This window comes from Eschrichtius robustus, chromosome 12, assembly GCF_028021215.1.
Source record: "Eschrichtius robustus isolate mEscRob2 chromosome 12, mEscRob2.pri, whole genome shotgun sequence".
NCBI lineage: Eukaryota > Metazoa > Chordata > Mammalia > Artiodactyla > Eschrichtiidae > Eschrichtius > Eschrichtius robustus.
Genome location: NC_090835.1, coordinates 2,807,166 through 2,826,878, shown reverse-complemented (window position 1 = coordinate 2,826,878; position 19,713 = coordinate 2,807,166). Strand labels below are relative to the sequence as shown.

The window sequence follows — 19,713 nt, the reverse complement described above, 5'->3', positions numbered from 1 at the left end:
GGAGAGTCCCAAGGGGGGCTGTTCACGGAGGAAAGCACAGGACAGAAAGGTGTGCACAATATGCTATATGTGAGAAAAACAGTGCACACACGCTTGCCGTCGTAGGACCTGTGGTTCCCAAGTGTGGTCCTATAGGTCCTGAGGGTCCCTGGGACCTAATCAGGGACCCACGGGATCAACGTTATTTTCAGAACAACACTGCAACATGGGTTGCCTCCTTCACGCCCTTTCTCCTCCGGGCATACAGTGGAGTCTTCCAGACACTACATGACTTAGTGATGACGTCACCACTTTGATGGCCAATGGAACGTGTACTTGTGTACTCTGTGTTTTCTAGAATTTTCTAAAGTAAACTCATGCAAAGATGCTCAACATCATTAGCCGCCAGGGAAGTGCAAATTAAACCTTCAGTGAGCTGCCACTTCACACTTCACACGCTAGGACGGCTACATTCAAAACGACAGACGATAACAAGTGTTGGTGAAGACGTAGGGAAGCTGGAGCCCTTGTGCGCTGTGGCTGGGGATGTTAACATGGTGAAGACCTAGGGAAGCTGGAGCCCTTGCGCGCTGTGGCTGGGGATGTAACATGGTGCAGCCGCTGAGGATAACAGTTCGGTGTTTCATCTTATGGTCCCACACAGAGTTTCCAGATGACCCGGCAATTCTGCTCCTGGGTACATTCCCAAAAGAAATGAAAACATACGTCCACACAAAAATATGTCATGAATATTAACAGCAGCAGTGCTCGCAATAGCTAAAAGGTGCCAACACAGCGTCTACCACCTGGTGAATGAATAAACAAAATGGGGCCCATCCACACACGGGAATGTCCGCCACGGAAAGGAATGAAGCACTTACTCGTGCTACAACGTGCAGGGGGCTTTGAAAGCGTTATGCTTAGTAACGGAGGACCGTCCATAAAGACCACATATTGTATGATTCCATGTCCAGGAATGTCCAGAATACGCAAATCCACAGCGACAGGGAGTAGACTGGAGGCTGCTGGGGGCTGGGAGGAGGGAGTGGGAGGTGGCTGCTATCGGCATGGCAGTAGGGTGACAAGAATGACCTAGAATTAGATTCTGATGATGTTCTCACGACCCTGACAAAAACTACTGAACCGTACACTTTAAATGGGAGGACTTTATGGTACACGAACAATATCTCAATAAAGCTGTCTAGGAAGGAAGGAAGGAAGGAAGGAAACACAGTTTTTAAAAATTAAAGAACCCCACCACAGGCCGAGCCTTGGCCCCAGACCCTCACTATGGGGCGCAGCTGTGAAATGCACCCATTCCCTCCAAGTGCCATAAGCTCTGGGGCCGCCAAACCCAGGGGGCCCAGCTACAAGCCGCTCAGACCCACTCCTGCCCCAAGTCCTCCATGGGAGCCACGAGCCCAGCCCCTCCCCTGGGAGACGAGGGCCCCCTGCCCAGCTCTACTATGACCCCCAGAAAAGCCCCCTCCCCTCTCAGGGTGCCATTTCTCTTCCATAAAACAGAATGACCAAACAGACTCTCTCAAGGTCGCCACAGGGTGAAACTCAGTGCCTGACAGATGCCCCCAGCAGAGGACCCAGCTCTCCTCGGTTTTATCACCCTCATCACCTTCAGAGCCCCCCCACCTCCCCCCAAGTCTGACGGGCAGGCAGCCCCTTCTCAGCTCCCCCAGGGGCTGGCCCAGGGCACATGGGCCTGGTGTGCCCGCAGCTGCCCATTTCCAACAAAAGCCAGAGAGCTGGAATTTACGTGAAGTCTTCCAGCTTCTAAACGTTTGCAACAAGATTCTAGTGCTTACGAAGATGCCCTGCAGAAAGAAGCTGACAGGCGACAGGGGCGTGCACCATTAGCAGAACAGCGGACAGAGGTGGGACCAAGCCCGGCTACGCGGGGTCCGTGAGCAAACCGGGGCTCAGAGGCACTGCGGCCCAGGCCCCAGGTCACACAACGAGCACGCGTGAGCTTCGGCCCGGGACTCACCACGGAGGGGCAGGGGCTGCGGGAAGCCCGGGCCCCTCGTTTGCGGGTGCCGCTGCCCTCGGCAGGCCCCACGCTGCCCTGGAAGAGCCAGGCGTCCCAGGCCGAGGCCCGTGGGCTGGGGGTGAGGAGGGGAAGGGCCGGCTGGCCCACCTGCAAGCTCTCCTTGCAGGGCGCCCCCTCCCCAGGCCGCTCTGGGAGCCGGGAGCTCCTGTGGCTGATTCTGCCACACAGAACGTGAGCTCAGGTGTCTAGACTCCCGGCCTGGCTCCCTCTGGTCCCCAGGCTGTGCTCAGGGACCACTCAGACCCCGCACAAGCTTAAGTCTCCCGCAGCTGAGCCTGGAGAGGAGAGGGGAGGGGCTGTGGGAATCCTCTGGGGAATAGGGAGAGGCTGGGCGGGTCTCCCTCTGCCCCCTGGAGCCACAGCCCAGTGATTCTGGGGGGCCCTGGAGACCCGCAGACACTGAAGGCCCAGGGCTGGCTCCTGGGGCCGCAGGGTGAGGCGGGGAGAGCCTGCTCCTGTGCTCTCGTCCCTTCACCCAGAGGGGACCGGAGGGAGGGGGGAGGAGGGGGAGGAGGGAGGGAGGGGGGAGGAGGGGGCCGGAGGAAGGGGGAGGAGGGGGAGGAGGGGGCCGGAGGGAGGGGGAGGGGAGGAGGGGGCCGGAGGGAGGGGGAGGGGAGGAGGGGGCCGGAGGGAGGGAGGGAGGGTAGGAGGGGACCGGAGGGAGGGAGGGAGGGGAGGAGGGGGCCGGAGGGAGGGAGGGAGGGGAGGAGGGGGCCGGAGGGAGGGGGGAGGAGGGGGAGGAGGGGGCCGGAGGGAGGGGGAGGAGGGGAGGAGGGGGCCGGAGGGAGGGGGGAGGAGGGGGAGGAGGGGGGGGGAGGAGGGGGCCGGAGGGAGGGGGAGGAGGGGGCCGGAGGGAGGGGGAGGGGAGGAGGGGGCCGGAGGGAGGGAGGGAGGGGAGGAGGGGGCCGGAGGGAGGGAGGGGGGAGGAGGGGGCCGGAGGGAGGGAGGGAGGGTAGGAGGGGACCGGAGGGAGGGAGGGAGGGTAGGAGGGGGCCGGAGGGAGGGAGGGAGGGGAGGAGGGGGCCGGAGGGAGGGAGGGAGGGGAGGAGGGGGCCGGAGGGAGGGAGGGAGGGGAGGAGGGGGCCGGAGGGAGGGAGGGAGGGGAGGAGGGGGCCGGAGGGAGGGAGGGAGGGGAGGAGGGGGCCGGAGGGAGGGGGAGGAGAAGATCCCGCCAGCGGCTGCCTGACACCTGCAGGGGCTCCCCGCTGCCCCTGGGGCAAGGCCCAAACCTTCATCCGGAGGGTAAACGCCGTCGCCCTGGGCCTGGCCCCTGACCACTCCCCAGCCTCTTCTCACACCAGCTACACAGCCTCCTTTCAATCCAGCTCCTTCCCCCCAGCTGCAGGGCCTCTGCACCTGCTACGTCCTCTGCCGGACGCGCCCTCTGCTCTCTGCTCCCCACCTCTCACCCAGTCAGCAACTCCTCGTGCTCCAACAGCACTTCCCAGGAAGCCCTCCCCGATCCCCAGGGGAGTCCGATCCCCCGGACAGGCTCACAGAGCACGACCACCCCGCTCCTCGGCCCTCGGCCTATGACTACCATGTTTTCTCCCCCACTAACCCACAAGGTCCCGAGGGCAGGGGCAACACGGTCCATCTGGCATCTGTCACAGCCCCTGCACACGCCGGGCACCAGAGGTGGCTATCAGGGGTGAAGACGTGAAGAAATGGCGGGGGCACCTGGATCCACCGCTTCCTGCATGTGTGTCCGTGGCCAAGCGGCCCTATTCCTCTGCTGTGCACCAAGGGGGCGGCCGTGATGATTAAAGAGGCCAGTGATCCCAGAGGGCTTACGACGGTGCAGGCACAGGTCATAAGCCGATATGGTGTCTGCAATTAATACACAGTTACTTGAATTGTAAAGCTTCTCTATTAACCGGAACGTCAAACCGTTCGAGGACCGCTGCCCCACAGGATCCGGTAACGTGAGGCCCCGAGGAAGGGGCTCCTTTCCTGCCACGGGGTCCTGGGGCCTGCAGGTTTTGCTGGAGCCCTTTTCCAGGAGAGGGTCTGCCGCTACGGGAACCTCCAGCTTCTGAGGGCCACCCTGACCCGGGTTCCCACCCTTGTGGCCCAGGAGGGCGGGGGGTGGTCCCCGGCTCCCTCCACCGTGCCAGCCCCGTGGTAGAAGGCGCCCTCACAAGCCCCCTGAGGGACGACAGACGTCAGAGCCCTTCTCCCCGGCAGGGAGCCGGGCATGTGGCTTCCATTAGGCTCCATCTGGACATGCTCAGAGGCAGCCTGGATCCCTGGCACAGCTCCGGCTCAAAGACAGGACCCCTGCTGCAGCCGGGCCTGGGGCAATGGCTGGAAACCTCCTTCTCCAGGCCCCAGGGCTGCCATGGCAACGTGGCCGGGGGTCATTTCCGCCCCACGGCCCGCCTCTCAGCCGGCCCCACGGGCAAGCAGGACAAAGCTACCACCTCCCCAGTTCTCCCCACCGAGGACCCCTCCATCCCTTGGGAACCCCCAGGGCTCCCCGTACAACAGCAGCCTTACAAGGCTCTAAGGCCCTCACTGCCCCAAGGATGCTCATCGGGCCCCTGACCCCCACCCACCAGGCATCCCCCGGCCACCCTCCCCACTCCGTGTGCATGGCGGTGACCACGGACAAATCTGTGTGGGCTCATCCATTACCACCCTCCGCCCCCATCAGACCCCAAAGGGGAGAGGCTGTGCCCGCCCGGTTCACTGGACGGCCCCTGGTGCAGAGAGGGTGCTCCGCACCTATCTGCTGAAGAAATTAAGTGGGTGGATCGAGGAACAGATGGTGAATAATGACGGTTAACGTTTTTAATTACTCGGCAGTGCTAGGCCCCATGCCGAGCTTGAATGAGTTAGCTCATCTAATCCTCGAAACACCCCCAAGAAGCAAGGCCTTCTCTGCCGCTTCCAGATGGAGAAAATGAGGCACAAGGCGGAGAGCCGCTCGCCTGAATTACAGAGCACGTGCCCTGGTGGGTGTCAGGTGGACACCGGCTGAGCAGCAGCAGGGAAGACGGATGGGGGTGGTGGACGGCAGCCAGCCTCCGCTTGCACGGCCCGGGCCAACTCCTGGGTCCCATTTACATTCACCCCGCCGGCCCACCACTCCCAGCTTCCTACACCTCCCTTTCCCCGAGCTCCAAGAAGCACAGCCTGTCCGTGCCCTGCTCCGGGCTTTGCACGTGCTGGGCCTCTTGATGGGATGAGGGGCGCTCAGTCAGGGGCCCCACCCCCAGGCGGCCTTCACCAACAGCCACACCCCAAAATCCATCTGAGAAAGCCTGGGGCAGAGGGAAGAACCCGGGGCTCCTGAGAACGAAGCAGCTCTCCAGGGTTCCAAGGCCCACACCACAGAGAGGCCTCTGGCAGCAAGGGGGCGGGTGATGGGGACGGGGCCGGGTCTATTCTGGAAACCCTGGAGGCTGCACGCACCATCCCCGGCGCCAGGCCTGCAAGCCCGCCCGGGCACACGTGGACTTCATTACACCCCCGCCCCACGCACACACCCCGCCCCCTGCAGGCTCGGGGCTGGGTGGGGAGGAGCCCAGGGCTGGATGGGGAGGAGCCCCCGGAAGCCCCCTGCCCTGGTCCCGGTGCCACCTCTCACGTGACCTGCCGCCACGAGCCACACCTCTCCCCCTCAACCTGGTCAGCTGAAAACAAGAAGGATCCCAGCTCCCAGCTTGTGGGAGGATCGAGTCACAGATGGGGCTGGGCACCTAGCAGGGTGCTCAGCAAGGGCGAGTTCTGTGCCCGTCCACCGAGAGCAGGATGGAAGGAGCCGTCAGGGCGGGGGCCTGGGGGCTGGGGGAGCCTGCAGTCTCGGCCTCAGCCCACAGCAGACGCCCAGCAAGGGCCATAGCTCTGGACACACGGGCCCCCTCCCCCAGGAAACCGTCCCAGACGCCACCCGGGCATCCCCCGCTCACAGCCTGAGGACCACACTGGCCAGTTCCTGCCTCCCAGGGGCCCATTAGGGCCTGTCCACAGTTGGTACCTAATGAAGGTCTACAGAGTGAATGACACAGGACTGAACAAGACATGGACTTGCAGCTGTGGAGAGAGATATCAGGACACCCAGACAACTCCTAGGGCTCCCTCAGAGCGGGGGCAGGGAGCTGCAGAGGGGGCATGGAGGAAGGGTCATACAAGACACAAAGACCCGGCGAAGGATCCCTGGCAGCGGTGCTGCCTGAGCTCACTGGGAAGAGTGTGAGCAAAGGGGTGGGACAGAGGGGAGATGACAGTGTAGGGTGCTCGTGGGGTGGCAGGGAACTAGCATGAGGGGGGATGACTGGCAAAGGGGTGGCCAGAGAGCCCCCCCATTCCCTCGTTAATTCACCCAGTGTTTACAGAGCACCAACTGTGTGCACAGCAGAGAAGGTGGCAGACGGGGTCCCTCCACTCATGGCCCTAACATTCCAGCGGGGGAGACAAAACTAAACAAGTAACGACGTGCTACAATGCCAGGTATTACTGGGAGGAATTAAAGCAGTGTAAGCGGAAGGTGGGGTACTCTTTTGACTGGGGTGGTCAGGGCAGGCCTCTCTAGGCAGGTAACCTTGAACAGAGAGCAAATGGAGGGAAGAAGCGAACTTCATGGACACCTGGAAGAGCACTTCAGGAAGAGGCAGTGGCAAGTGCAAAGGCCCTGGGGCTGGAAAGTACTGGAAGGGGCCAGGAGGCCCGTGCAGCTAAGCACAGTGCGGAGGGAGAGGGTTGCCAGGCACTGAGTGTTTATGCTCTCACCTCCAAACTCATGCGTTAAAACCCTAATCCCCAGTGGGATGGTATCTGGAGACGGAGCTTTGGGGAGACACCTTAGGTCTTGAGGGTGGAAGCCTCATGATGGGATTAGTGCCCTTCTAAGAAGAGATGCTGGAGCGCTTGCTCCACCTCTGACGTAACCCAGATGAGATGTGGCCTCATCTGCTCTGCCAGGTAAGGGCACAACAAGCAGACAGCTCTGCAAGCCAGGAAGCAGGCTCTCATCGGACAACCGATCTGAGACTTCCCGACTCCAGGGCTACGGGACATAAACGTCTGCCGTTCAGCCACCCAGTCTATGTATTTTTGTTACAGCAGCCAGAAGGGACAAGAAAAGGGTGAAAAAGAGAAGGCCCGGGAGGCCCCAGGGGCAGGCTGTGCAGGGCCTGAGGCCCCTGAGAGGACTTCAGTATCTACTCTGAGTAAGTGGGAGCCACAGCAGGTACTGAGCAGAGGAGGGACAGAAATCACCTGTATGTTAACAGGACCCCTGGCAGGAAGGGGTGACGGACCCGGTACTGGGCGCTTGCAAGGAGCCCCCACGAGAGCCTGCATCCCTTCTGCTGCCACCGCAGAGGCCAAGAGCACAGCAGCCATGCCCAGAGGCTACTGTCGGGGAGGTGCGAGCAGGCAGCTGTATCAGGGTTGTGAGCCCCCACTTCCTGCCGGGCACCCCTGGACCCCTCCGTAGGGGGCCCCCCAGCCCTGATAAGGTACATGTGAGAGGCCCTCGGCCACAGCCCTGTCAGGTAGCCCAGCACCGACCGTGACAGGGACCCCACCCATCCACCCACCATGCCCCCCCCAGAAGCTGAGCCAGGAGAAAGCTCCATCTCAGAGCCTCCAGCCCGGAGCTCTGGGGATGGCGCTGGCTGTCCCTGGCCTGGCCCCGCAGACCCAGCTTCCCCTGCTCCAGGCAGCTGTGCACAGACCTGGGCCAGGCTACAGAGCCCTGAGGCTGCCCTTCCCTGGGATGAGTATCCCTGGAGGAACCAGGAAAGAGTCTTACCTTCAGGGTCAGCTCTGGGGACGGAATGGACAGAGTTGGGGTCTGTGTCTTCCTCTGGCCGAGAACGGGGCAGAACCGGTGGCTGCTTGGGCACTTCCTGGGTGGGTGGGGCGCGGGTCGCCTCCTGGTGAGGTGTGGTCAGGATGGCGTGGGTGCTGGGCTCTGCTGGGCCCTCGGGAGCGCTCTGCGTGGCCTGTGATGGGAGGACACTGGCCGTGCTTGACGCTGGAATGGGCCCAGCTCCCTCCTGCCCGGCGCTGCGGGGGGTGGCCTGGGCGTCCGGGATGAGGTTCTCTTCGGGCCGTGCCCTGGCCTCTGCCACCTCCTCCTGGACAGGGAGACCAGGGGCCGGACCTGCCGTGGGCCGTCCATCCAGCCCCCTGGGGCCACCTGCTGCCGGCTGCTCCCTGACCGTCAATTCCTCTCTCTCCTCCTGTCTGTCCTCCGTCACGCTCCTGGCCTTGGCCTGCACAGGGGCTGGGGGACCCAGGGCGGCAGCTGCCGTGGGCCTGGGGAGGGCGGCCGGCCCGCGGGTGGCCTGGAGGGCTGAAGGTGGCTGACCCCCACCTCCCAGAGCAGCCGGGCCCCCCGCGCCCGCCTGGAGCTCGCCCTCCAGGGCCGCCGCGGCCTCCGCCTCGGCCACCTCCTGGTCGTAGCTGTAGGGGTCTTCGTAGTGTCGCTCAGGGTCACCCTCCTCGGCGTCTGAGAAGTTTCCGGGGGCGGCGTCTCCGTGGCAGTCGGGGAGCCGGTAGCAGATGAGCTCGCCGCCGGCGTCGGGACAGTGGCAGGCCCGGCAGGGCGACAGGTGGACGGTGTGGCCGGCGGCGTACTTGCGGCCAGAGTGGACGCAGCCCACCTGGCCGCACTGCGGGCAGCTGTCGGCCGCCACCACGGCCTCGATGCAGTTGGGCGGCAGCTCCGGGCACGGCATGAACTGGCAGCTGATCTTGCCGCCGCCCGGCGGGCAGGAGCACTCGGTGCTGCCGAAGTCCACGAAGTAGGACTGGCCGGCGGGCACGCGGCCGCGCACGAAGCCGCCCTGCAGGCAGTCGTAGTACTGGTAGCCCTCGCAGGCGCAGCCCTGCTGCACGCACGCGGCGCAGCAGGCACCCGGCTCCAGCGCCTCCTCGATGCAGTTCTCCAGCGGGGGGCACTCAACGCCCGTGCAGTCCTGCCCCGGGACCGCCGTGCTGGGGCTTGGGCCCAGGGCCAGGGCCAGGGCCAGGGCCAGCCAGGCGCCCACGGGCTCCCCGAGTGGTGCCATGCCCCGCGGCCGGCCACGCATCGCCTCCAGATCAACCGTTCTCTCTCACGAGGCCCTGGGGGAATCGGAAAGGACGGGGATCAGCACCACGTGGTGGCCCCAGGGGAACACGTGTGCACACCTGGCACGTGTGCACACCTGGCACGCACGCCCGCATGTGTGCATGGCTGGGCGGCCTCCCCACCTTCACTCACACGCATGCACTCGTCCTCACATCCCTACGCACACGCTCCCTCTCACATCTGCTCAGATGCACAGACAGGCACTGCCGCCACTCATGTGTCGACAGAGTCGCCAGCGTGGCCCTGCCCAGGGCCGCTGACCCCCACTCTCACCTGCCACCTGACGCGTGTCCCCGGGTGGGACCCTCAGCCAACGGTCCCGCACACACGCACACCGTCACATGCATTCTCCAGGCACATGGCTGGCACGCCTGGGGCATCGTGGTCTCACGCCCTCCGTGGCAGGCACGCAGAGGCCTGGTTACAGCCCTCCAGGCACAGTTACATGCGCCGTCTCACCCACAGCCTCACCCATGTGCCGGGACTCCACGGGTGGTCTCACACACACAGTCACCGGCACCCGAACAGTTTATCTCCCCCTGAAACCCAGCTTGATCCCCAGCCATGCACCCAGAGTCCCGTGGCTGCCAGCCAGAGGGCATGGCCAGGGGGACGCTGGGCAGGAACCAGGCCCTCCCAGGCCTCGGCACACAGCCAAGCCCCCTGCCATGGCCCTCGGACCCCAGGGCCCAGGAACACCCCCCAACAGATCCCCTTGCACTGCAAGTTACGTTGCAGGGGAGCCTCCTGCCAACCTCCTCAGATGCCTCAGCAAACAATACCACCGTTCCCAGAATTACTACCCTGGACACCCGCTGTCCCCCGCACGTGCACGCACGTACACACGCGCGCACACACACACACCAAGTCCCGTCCATCCACTGGGCTGCGTGAACAGCTCTCCGCCCTCTGCCCACTTCTCTCCACCACCACAGCCCCGCCCCGGCTCGAGCTGCACCCCCATCTGCCCTAGAACACGCCTGCCACCTCCCTCCCCGCCATCTACTCCTGCCCTTTCTCTGCAAAGCCGCTGTGATCTGAAAGCAGCTGACCCCAATGTGCATGGCTTCCTGGCTTCCCAACCAGGAAGCAACAGTCTGGGTTCCCTGTGCGAGCTGCCCTAACCCTCCCTCCAGGGGCTCTGGCATGACACTCCCGCAGCCCCTCCTTGTCACCCTCTACAAGCCACTCGAATGTCACCTTCTCACTGTCCTCGCTTCTCCCCCCACCTCCATCCTCGCAAAAGTCGCCGGTCCCACAGCCCTGGGACCCTCGTGACTCGGGGCCAGGCCTGCACCCCCGGGCTGCATGCTCCTCAGTCACAGACAAGGGCTCCCTCTCCACCCATTCCCGGCCCCGAAGCTACGCTATCGTTTACAGTCACTGCAACGATTGTCTGATTTAGAAAAAAAGACAATAAAGTGAGATCTCTACTGTTTTAAGTTTGTAAGTTTCAAACCTAAAAAATAGAATAATAGGAACTTCTTAAAAGTCTTTAACAGAGAGGAGAAAGAAGCAGCCCTCGTGCCGCCCGCCTCCTGGCTGAGCTGGGGAGAGCATGACAGCAGCGCAAGGACCCTGTCGGGCGGGGCAGTGACGGAGTGACTCAGTTGCCACGCAGCAGGAGAGGAGGTCTGCCTCCGAGGCCAGTCAGCCAGGATTGAGTGCACAGGCCCTCCAAGCCGGCACCCTCCAGAACTGGGGCTTATCAGCAAGCGAGGCAGGCCCCGTGGATATTCTGCCAGCACTGGCACTTGAGTGCGGGGAGCAATTCCAGGGGTTACTGAACGCCAGGCAGTCATGAGGACAATGAAGACATAAATGAATGAAAGCCAGGAAGTGGGACAGGAAGAGGCCGGGGTGGGGGAGAGCCCATTTTAGCCAGGGTGGTCAAGCAAGGCTTCTCTAAGGAAGTGGCATTTGAGCTGAGGCCTGAGGCAATCGGTGGACACAGCCCCATGAATGTCTGGAGGCAAAGCATGTCAGGTGGCAGGAACAGCAAGTGCAAAGGGCCTGAGGCAGGACTGCACGAGGGAGGTGGGGAACGGCAGGGGCCACTACAGCGGAACCAATGGGCAAGGGCCAGGGTGGTAACGCCAAGACAAGCCCTGGAGCCTGGAATGACCTGATGGGATGCTCTACTTAAAGGGTTCGTCTGCTGCCGTGCTGAGAATGGGAAGGTGGGGAAGAGATGGGCAGCGGGATAGGACGTGGCGGGATGTGCTGATGGCCTGGGTTGGGGTGAGGAAGGGAGTACAGGATGAGCAGAGGTTTGGGCCTGAGCACCTGGAAGGATAGAGCTGGGGCTTCTTGAGGCAGGGAAAGCTGCGGAGGAGGGCCACAGGCCTGCAGGGGAGATGGGCAGCCTGGTTTGGGCCTTGTCGAGTTTGAGAAGCCCAGAGATGGTCCAGGTGAGGATGGTAAGGGCGCCTCCAGGGAAAAGAGCCTGTGCTGGGCGCAGAAAGAGGCCGGGGGTGGGGGGTGGGGTCTCTGGACAAGAGCTGACACGCATGTCCCCCCAAGCTGAACGGCCGCCTCAGGAGGGTGGAGGGCCCCATAGGACAGGGGCCCAAGATCCCCATGACAAACCACGGAAATGGGAGGGACGAAGGCCCTCCCTCCAGTCTGCCCTCAACAGTGTCATTTAAAAAAGAAGCTTCCTCCCCCCGTCCCCCCTACCCCAGCCCACCCCCGCCCCTCCTCATCACACACTCACAGGAACCCTGCATCCAGGAGGCAGTACTCCCACCACAGCCCACGCACGGCTCCCAGCGGGGCCTGGCCCTTGGACCCCCTACCGTCACATACTGCCCACAACCATGTGAATCCAGATCTTGGGTTCACCCCAGGCCCGGGGGAAAGACAAAGAACATAGCCCCCGGCTTGGTGTTTTCATTGGCTGTGCAACCCTGAGCAAGGCCCTTGCCCCCTCTAAGCCTCGGCTCTTCACCTGCACACAGCGGAGAGGAGGCTCTACCACACCTTAGGTCATAGTTGGGGCCCATGGGCACTACCTAGCCCACGAATGCATTGTGTGTCCCACGCAGTGAGCTTTTTTTTTTTAATTTATTTACTTTATTTATTTTTGGCTGCATTGGGTCTCCGTTGCTGTGCGTGGGCTTTCTCTAGTTGCGGTGAGCGGGGGCTACTCTTCGTTGCGGTGCGCGGGTTTCTCACTGCGGTGGCTTCTCTTGTTGCAGAGCATGGGCTCTAGGAGCGCGGGCTTCAGTAGTTGTGGCGCACGGGCTCAGTAGTTGTGGCTCGTGGGCTCTAGAGCGCAGATTCAGTAGTTGTGGCGCACGGGCTTAGTTGCTCCGCGGCACATGGGATCTTCCCCAACCAGGGGTCGAACCCGTGTCCCCTGCATTGGAAGGCGGATTCTCAACCACTGCGCCACCAGGGAAGTCCCCCACGCAGTGAGCTTTTATCTTTCAATTAGTAACCAGCACTTACAAATTGGAAATGCTCATGTGAAAATTCCAGCTTCTTGGGGCTTCCCTGGTGGAGCAGTGGTTGAGAGTATGTCTGCCAATGCGGGGGGCGCGGGTTCGGGCCCTGGTCTGGGAAGATCCCACATGCCGTGGAGCAACTGGACCCGTGAGCCACAACTACTGAGCCTGCGCGTCTGGAGCTTGTGCTCCGCCACAAGAGAGGCCGCGATAGTGAGAGGCCCACGCAATGCGATGAAGAGTGGCCCCCGCTCACTGCCACTAGAGAAAGCCCTCGCACAGAAGCGAAGACCCAACACAGCCAAAAATAAATTAATTAATTAAAAAAAAAAAAAGAAAGAAAATTCCAGCTTCTTACTTCTCTGGAAAATTCCTGAGCCCCAGCCACCCTGAGGTGTCACACAGGGTGTGGGCTCCCGGTTCCCCACGAAGCCTATGCCACGGACTCTCTGCTCATTCACATGTGGCTGGACGTGCCTGAGCTCAGGGTCCCCCCAGGCTCACCTCTGAACTGGGAGCCCCATGGTCATTCCCACTGTGGTCTCCAGCTGGGAGAATGGAAGTCCGGGCCCCTGCATGCTGCTCAGAACCCCCATCAGTCTGAAGGGGGTGGGCCCACCTTCGAGAGGGATGGGGCCGGCTGGGACGTGTCCGCAGGAGGTGGCCCAGGGGCGAGGGGCTGGGCCCCTTGGGGTGGCTGCCCTGGGGAAGAGCAGCCTCAGGGGCGCCTGGCACATCTCCACAGCTGCTCAGGACGCGTTACGGCCCCTCAGGTGTGTACGGAGGGTGGAGGGCAAGAGACCTCAGCTCCACGTGGGGAAAGCTTTCTCCAGGTCAGAGTCAGACCAGGCTGCAGGTGCGGAGGGAGCTCCCTGTCCCTGGAGATGAGCTAGCGGGGCTGGGAACACGCATACGAGTGAGAAGTAGGAGGGCACAATTCTGCATTGCTGGTTCTCAGATTCAAACACGCCCCTCCTGGGGGGCTCCAGCTGCTGTCTCCCACGGCCCCTGCAGGAAGTGGCCCCCTGAATGTGTGGCTTCTGCAAATGGGCCCCCCTCCAATCTGAAAAGAGGAGTCATGAGGGGAGGGGCTGAAAAAGGGGACCTGACCTCCCTGAAGTGGGGAGCCCCGGCAGGCAGACTGTGGTGACAAAGACCCGTGCGGCTGGGCCTGAGGCTGGGTCATGGGGCACACACTCCGAGGTAGGGGCTCATCGGGGACCAGGCAGACGCAGAGAAAGACCCCCAGGATCGCCTGACACCCACAGATGAACGAAGCTGGGTAATGCACGCACGTTAACAAGACTACGATTATTACAGTGCCAGCTGGCCTCCGTGAGCCCTGAAGCGGACACCAGGAGAGAGGCACGTACACAAGCAGGCCACACGTGCATGCGGGGTGAGTGCCGAGCTCTCCTGCCCCATGCATTTCCCTGAGAACCCTGCACCATGTGGCCACTGGGTATTTGTCCAGTGGTGGAGGGGACACAGGACACGGGTGCAGGCCACTAGGCTGGTGACCTGCCCGCAGACCCACTCCCTGCCCTGCCCTTCTCCACCTGGCTCTGCACCGGCAGGGACGGGGGCGCTGCCCTCCTCAGACTGCCTTCCCGGGCTCCCACAGTGCCAGGGGTCACCACTGACAGGGGATCAGAGGGCAGGAGAGGGGTTGGGGTATTGGTTCCCCACCTCCCTTGCTCCTTCCCTCCAGAGCAGGGGTTTGGAGGTGGCTCCTCCCCCTCCCCCATGGCCACGGCTCCCGCTGGAACCCCACTAGCCTGCAGGAGGGCTCAGGTGAGGGCATGAACACATCCAGCCAACCCACAAGCCCATCCCCCCTTTGCTGCGACTGGTGGCGGGGGGCTGTAACCACGAACCAGTGAGACTCAGAATGGTGACCACTCCCACAGGGGACGCAGAGGGACGCTGACCTCGCCCCCCAGGAGCTGGCAGCTTCCGCCCTGGTCTCTGGAGTCCTGAGCCACCAGGAAAACGGGTGAGGACCCTGCCCGGGAGACCCTGCAAGCCCAGTGTCCACTCCTGCTGGTCACACGCTGGCATGTGAGTGAGGCCATTTCGGACACCCCCATCAGCCCGGAGACTAGTATAAATACCACCAGTGTCCCCAGCAATGCCACATGGAGCTGAGAGAAGGACCAGCCACACCTGCCTAAACCCCTGAGCAAATACACCGCTACCACCAGGTGTCGGGCCGCCGGTCACGCGGCAGCTGGACCCGCAAGCACTGGGACCCAAGTCAGCAGCCCCAGCAGAGGGTCCAGGGGGGGACCCTCTAAAGGACAAAGGCCCCGAGTCCTGGGCACACAGCAAACGTGGGCAGAGGAGATGCTGTGCTGGGTTCACACTGGCCTGAGACGCGACAGCCACCGCGTGCGGGATTCCCGCTCGGACCTGGAGCGAACAGACAGCTGAGAGACACCGGGCTCCCCGGGGCTCCGAGATGGACCACGGGCCACGGGCCAGGAAGGAACAGCATCGTTCCGTGAGCCCTGACAGCTGCAGACGGTGGTGTTTCTGAAAGACCGACACTGTGAGTACCACCAAGCCTGCGACGTGCCCTCACACACTCAGCGTGAAACAAAGGCCACGCAGCCAACTGTGCCCAGCAGTGAAAGCCGGTGATGGGCGTCTGGGCATCCTCTCCGGGCTTCATGCTCCATAACCAAGAGACGGAGACAACAGGCCTTAGACGGGAAGGAAGATGGGAGCCCCCAGCACCACGCCGGGGTGCGTCCAGCTCTGCGGGGCTGAAGCAGGCTCAAGGCAGGAGTGGGGAGGTGGTGGAGGCCCTGGCTGGCCAGACCCCTGCTAGGGCGGGGGCAGCGGGCTTCTCACGTAGCCCGGGGTCAGCTTCTCACAACCAGGATGTGGGGGGACGGGGCAGGGGCACACTCAGCAAGGGTCTCTTCCCGGGAGCATCCAGGGAGACAGGAGGCTGAGGGCTCTGTGGAAGACACGCCCAGTGTCCCGTATTCTCCCTCCCCCACCCCAGGGCACCCGGGCAAGGGGGGCTGGCGATCAGAGCTGACCGCGCCTCTGCCGCCCTCACTTGCCTGGCTGTGAGCTCCTCTCTCTGCCGTCCTCACTGCTACCCGCCCGCAAACACAGATACACGTCCCTACAGTAAGTGACCCCGACCCCGTCCTGACAAATGAACCTCAGTGGCCATCCAGAGAAGGCCCCAGATGCAAACTCTCCGAGGGGGCAAGGCCACCCTGGTGCCCCCCCTCATGGCCCTGGGGTACTGATTGATCACCAGCACCACCACTACCGAAAGTGGGGTCTGGCCTCATGTGACACCGAATCACGAGGTAAGGAAATTCTTCTTTTCTCCAGTTCTCTGAGCCTTCTGATTCTGACAAGAATAGGCTTGCCAGAGCTAGCAAATAAAAATACAAGACATGCAGTTACAGAGGAATTTCAGGTAAACAATGCATCATGGTTTAGTATTAAGTATGTCCTGTGCAATATTTGGGAGATACTTATCCACCACTTCTCTGAAATTCCAATTTAACTGGGCATCCTACATCTTTACTGGGCAACCCCAGACAAGAACAAAGTCTCAGGTTGGTGCTGGTGTGGTTTCAAAACTTCAAAAATGTTTGCAGGGGATCTTTCTTTTAAACAAGAGGCAGCTACAGCCAAACACAGATTCTCAAGCAGCTGGGGATGACAGAAGGGAAACAGACACTCAGGACCCTGGAGGCACACCAGTTATAAGCACGCGAGTAATCAGGACCACCTGGCCCGCCGGCCACCACCTCTGAGGGCAGTGCCGCTCCCGGCTTCTCCCAGAAGCCTGCCCAGACAGCTGCCCGCTGCCCCCAAGTCCAGCCAGAGGGTGGTCACCAACCAGCCGCCTGGCCGTCTGTCTATGGAGTGTGTTTGGGGGCCCACACGGAACTTTTGAAATTAGTTGCTGTTATTAAAACATTGCAATGTTATTAATTTATAATTGATTTAATGTCGTAACACTTAAAATCAGAACATTTTACACCAAAGTTGGATTCCCAACTTCTCTAGGAAAATCAGAAGCTGGGCCTGATGGCGGGGTGTCAGTGGTCCACGGCAACTGGTCCACGCTCACTCTCCATCGGCATCACTGGGCTCCCCGGTTCCCCTCTATCCTCCGGAACCCTCCTGGGCCTCCCCTGTCTACACACGAAGGAAGGAGGCCCAGGGGAGGTAGGAGTTCCTGCTCCCCCTGGCCCAAAGCCACTGCCTGAACGGCCTGGTTTCCTGGGTTAGGATCTGTCTCTTCTGTAAGTGGCAGATACTGGGAATTGTGCCCCCTCCAAGGAGCCCGCTCCTACCCAGGTAGGCTCGAAGGTCAATCGTATCAGAATCCAGTGGCATCCCCACAGCCGCACAACCACGGGAGGGAACGCTCGAGTTAATTACACACTGTCTGAAGCCGGGACCTCCCAGAAGTAGAGCCTGAGATGGGGTTCTGAGCGTGTGGTTTATTGGGAGAACCCCTGGGAGAAGGGAACAGGAAACAGGATGGCAAAGATGTGGTCTTAGCTGAAGTCCGACACCAGCCTGATCCCACAGGGAGCTCTGCAGCGTGACTGGCACCCCAGGGCTCATCCCACTCAGGGACATCAGTGGGTCATTGGCCAAAAATGGCAGTGGGACGAAGGGGGGGATCACCTCCTGGGCCCATGCGGGGAACCAACACCTGTTGGCCAAGGGCGTCTGGAGAAGCGCGCAGGTGTGAGCCACTAGCAGCAGCTGGGGGACGAGTGCACCAGGAGGAGGAACCAGCCCGGGTACCAGCGGGGGGCACAGGCTCTGCCACACACACATACACCCCCCCCCCCGCAAGAGCAGGTCAGAGAGTCTACTCCTAGAAACAATCCCCAAACCTACCTGTAATTTCTAATCTGGGCTGAGATCACCCCAGGCTCAGAAAGGTAAGAAAGTAATGTACTAAAAATAGTATTTGCACACCGATGTTCATAGCAGCATTATTCACAGTGGCCAAAAGGCAGAGGTAACCCAGGTGTCCATCAACAGATGAATGGATAAACAAAATGTGGTCTCTCTACACAATGGAATATTACTCAGCCTTAAAAAGGACGTTCTGGGACTTCCCTGGTGGCGCAGTGGTTAAGAATCCGCCTGCCAATGCAGGGGACACGGGTTCGAGCCCCAGTCCGGGAAGATTCCACATGCCGTGGAGCAATGAAGCCCGTGCGCCACAACTACTGAGCCTGTGATCCAGAGCCCGCAAGCCACAACTGCTGAGCCCGTGTGCCACAACTACTGAAGCGTGCACGCCTAGAGCCCATGCTCCGCAACAAGAGAAGCCACCACAATGAGAAGCCCACGCACCGCAACCAAGAGTAGCCCCCGCTCGCCGAAACTAGAGAAAGCCTGCGCGCAGCAACAAAGACCGAACGCAGTCAAAAATAAATTAAAATTTCTAAAAAATGGCTAAGAGGGTCAGTTTTATATATATTTTACTACAGTAAAAAGTAACAAAACGTGCACTGTGGAGCCAAAAGTGAATAATCAAAGAGCAGAGAGAGGAAAGGAAAAACAGTGCTGCACTGAAGACCCAACAGGAAACAAGAGCTGCCCCTGAGACCTCCCCATCATGGTAAGCTTCCTGGCACCCAAGGCCAAAAGGGAAATTAGAGGATGACCTGGTGCTCCTTGTATGATAAGAGGAAGTCATCTAATTCACTGGGAAAAATAATAAACGTGTTCTTGGCACAGAAACTTAGGAGGGATTTTAGCTGTTGATCAGGTTCACATTAACTATCACTTCCTCGGCACCGACACGATGCCAAGCACTGGCCTGAGAGCTTCTAGGGATGTTGATTTCATTTAACCACGCTCTGCAGATAAGGAAACTCAGGCCCAGACAGGATAAATGACCTGCCTCCGGTCACACCATCAGTAAAAGGTGGTGCGCGGACATGAAGCCAGGTCTGCCTGGCCAGGGGAGCACAGCCAGAGTCCTTCAGTTTGTCGATATTCATTGCGCACCTGCTACCTGCCAGTTCCCACAACAGGTACTGCGATGTGGCGGTGAACAAGACCCACAGAGGCCCTACCCCCGTGTGGCCAACATCCTGGTGAAGAGAAGAGACAAATAACAAGTAAGTAAGAAGATAGTAAGGAGGTTGTGAAGGACAGGGCCTGGGGCCCTCCCCTGGCAAGAGCGGGCAGAGAAGCCCTCATCGAGGAGGTGACGCTTCGGCTGAGACTTGCCTGGCGCAGATGCGGCAGCCGTGCAAAGATCTGGGAAAGGCATCCCAGGCAGAGGTAATAGCACGGGCAAAGGCCCTGAGGCAGGAACCAGCTGGACCCACTGTGGCCGGCATGCAAGGAACAAAGAAGGGAGCAGGAGGAGGTGAGGTGGGCAGCAAGAGGGAAAGGGGCGCGGGGCGTGAAAATTAAGGAAGGAGACAAGGTCAGAAGAGGACACTGGTCAGTCAGTCACCCACGCCCAGGGCCCCAGGGAATGTAGCAAAGTGTCTTGACTTAGTAGACACTGTTCCAACGGGGCGGGGGCGGTGCACCAATGGGCCACAGCACGCTGGGAAGTCCTCAGGAAGGCGGAGGAAGATTCCAGCCACAGGAAGCGCAGAGCTGGGTAACACCTTAACATCACGGAGGGAGTAGGGCACCTGCGGGGGGAGATGGGGAAAAGACCAGCGGAGGGGGGAGGGTGTTGGGGTTAGGGCGATGGGGGGCGGGTGTACGCTGACTTCCATGTACTTTTTGTATGTTTTTATATGTATTTTTTCACAAGAGCAGAGACTTTTAAAAGAAAAGAGCCTATTATAATAGTCCAGAAAAAGGAAACAGAGCAGAGGCCAGAGACTTTTTGGCAGAAGAAATGGATAGGAGGGGAGGGATATGAAAAACAATCACAAATCACCGAAAGAAAAATGATCAAGCCTGGCTTCCACCGTTAAACACTTATTTTCCTTCATTTCCTCATGGGCAAAAATCTCAATAATTGATGCCATCGTTTGCAAAAAGACACGTCTAGCCTGGGGAGAGCGGCCAAGGCTGAGGGCACAGGGGGCTGGTCTGAGACCCCCGAGGGGGTGGTGGGGGGCTGGGTCCAGAGCACAGGGACACCGGGTCTCAGG

The 19,713-nt window shown here is 60.9% G+C and overlaps 1 protein-coding gene across 3 annotated transcripts in view; it reads right to left on the bottom strand.

Annotated features, from left to right (window-relative positions):
• FBLN2 (fibulin 2) overlaps nt 1-19,713 on the bottom strand; it is a 76,350-nt gene that overhangs the window by 40,961 nt on the left and 15,676 nt on the right. For all 3 annotated transcript variants that reach the window (XM_068558497.1, XM_068558498.1, XM_068558499.1), the window contains exon 2: nt 7,806-9,124. In XM_068558497.1, the coding sequence (XP_068414598.1) occupies nt 7,806-9,090 (1,285 nt within the window). In that variant the 5' untranslated portion in view covers nt 9,091-9,124. The remainder of the gene's footprint in view (nt 1-7,805; nt 9,125-19,713) is intronic.